The sequence below is a fragment of the Kryptolebias marmoratus genome, linkage group LG14 (assembly GCF_001649575.2).
Source record: "Kryptolebias marmoratus isolate JLee-2015 linkage group LG14, ASM164957v2, whole genome shotgun sequence".
Lineage (NCBI taxonomy): Eukaryota > Metazoa > Chordata > Actinopteri > Cyprinodontiformes > Rivulidae > Kryptolebias > Kryptolebias marmoratus.
Window position 1 is genome coordinate 2,335,496 of NC_051443.1, and position 1,458 is coordinate 2,336,953.

At 36.5% G+C, this 1,458-nt stretch overlaps 1 protein-coding gene across 1 annotated transcript in view; it reads right to left on the reverse strand.

Annotated features, from left to right (window-relative positions):
* cetn3 (centrin 3) overlaps positions 1-1,458 on the reverse strand; it is an 18,600-nt gene that overhangs the window by 5,363 nt on the left and 11,779 nt on the right. The window contains exon 2 of the mRNA XM_037979249.1: positions 971-1,106. Within this exon, the coding sequence (XP_037835177.1) occupies positions 971-1,106 (136 nt within the window). The remainder of the gene's footprint in view (positions 1-970; positions 1,107-1,458) is intronic.

Sequence of the window (1,458 nt, forward strand, 5' to 3'; positions counted from 1 at the left end):
AAAAACTTCAAAGTGTTAACTTCACATAGAGCCTAATCTTTAGTTTGAACCACAAAAGGCTGAAGAATAGCATCTAATTTAATTTGGGTACGTCTTTTCCAGGCTTCTTGAGCTTTTTGAGGTCGAGTGGTAAGGGGTTAAACTAATTATTAACTATGAACTTATTTATTACCTTTTGTATGTAACTTAGTCACGTAATGAACTTATTGCTGTCTTTGACTAAAAGGAAGCACACCAGCGGCTGGACTTTTCAATCAGGTAAACTTTATGGCAGACGGATGTGACGTCAGACCCCCGTGGCAGGAGTCCCATGCTCCGGCAGCGGGAGGGTGGTGAAATGTAAACACAGCTGCATTCAGTTCTGGGCGTGGGGGAGGTGCGCCCAGAACAGTCCTATCTCTTGTACTGAAGAGGAGCTACTGCGCATGTACAACTTTTAATGAGTCTATGGACAAAGATTTTTGCGCCCCGGGGCGAAAATACATCACCAATCAGACAACGTCGAAGAACGAACCAACTTTACTAATCATTAACTATAAAATGTTTATCTTACACAACTAAAAATATATATAGATATATTTCAAAATATATATATTTTTACTATTTAATTTTAAAAAAAAAATTTTTTTTACATCTTATTCAAGGTACTGTGAGTGGTGGGGCGGCGACCTTGTGCCCTCTATTGGCCAGCCGCCACTGCATTTTAACAAATATTGTCTCCTGAATACATTTTTAATATGGATTCTATGTCAGTCTGAAAAAACCCTACAAATATCATCACAACCCACCACTGGTACATAGTATAAGTAAGCATAAGTATAAATAGTTTGTCTTTTTTTGTAGCTTTATACGTATTTTCTAAAACTTAATACCTTGTTGCTATGCAGTTGCATAGCAGTGTTTCAAGAAAAAAATCTTAACATTTTTAATCAAAACATAGTCAGCACACTGAACTGCTGCCCTTATTCACCTTCAGCTCATGGTAGTTGATCTCCTGATCTCTGTCAGTGTCAAATAAATCAAAAGCTTCTTTGATTTCATGTTTCTGGTCCTCAGTGAGCTCTCTTCTCTTCCTGTGCTTGGTTTTGTCTGCTGCAAGTTCTGTCCTGTGGAGATGCACATGCAGTAAGGTTATTACACAAATCAGAGGCAACTGACAATTTTTAATCACTGTCTTTTTATTAAGTTTTTCCCCTTTTATACATACAGTATGTGAATACAGCGAGGTGTTTATCCAATACAGATACAACAAAAAGAAAAAAAAAAAAAAAAAATAATAATAATAGTATACAGAAAATCAATCCCTACAAAGCAATCCCATTTAGCCCACCCAGGTCACTACTCAGTAGATCCACGCACTATATTCCTATCCCTGACAGAAATGGAACGTATTCAGATAAAAAGAATTGACTCTATTAATCTGGATCATTATTTATTGTTTTGAAATGAGTCAAGAAA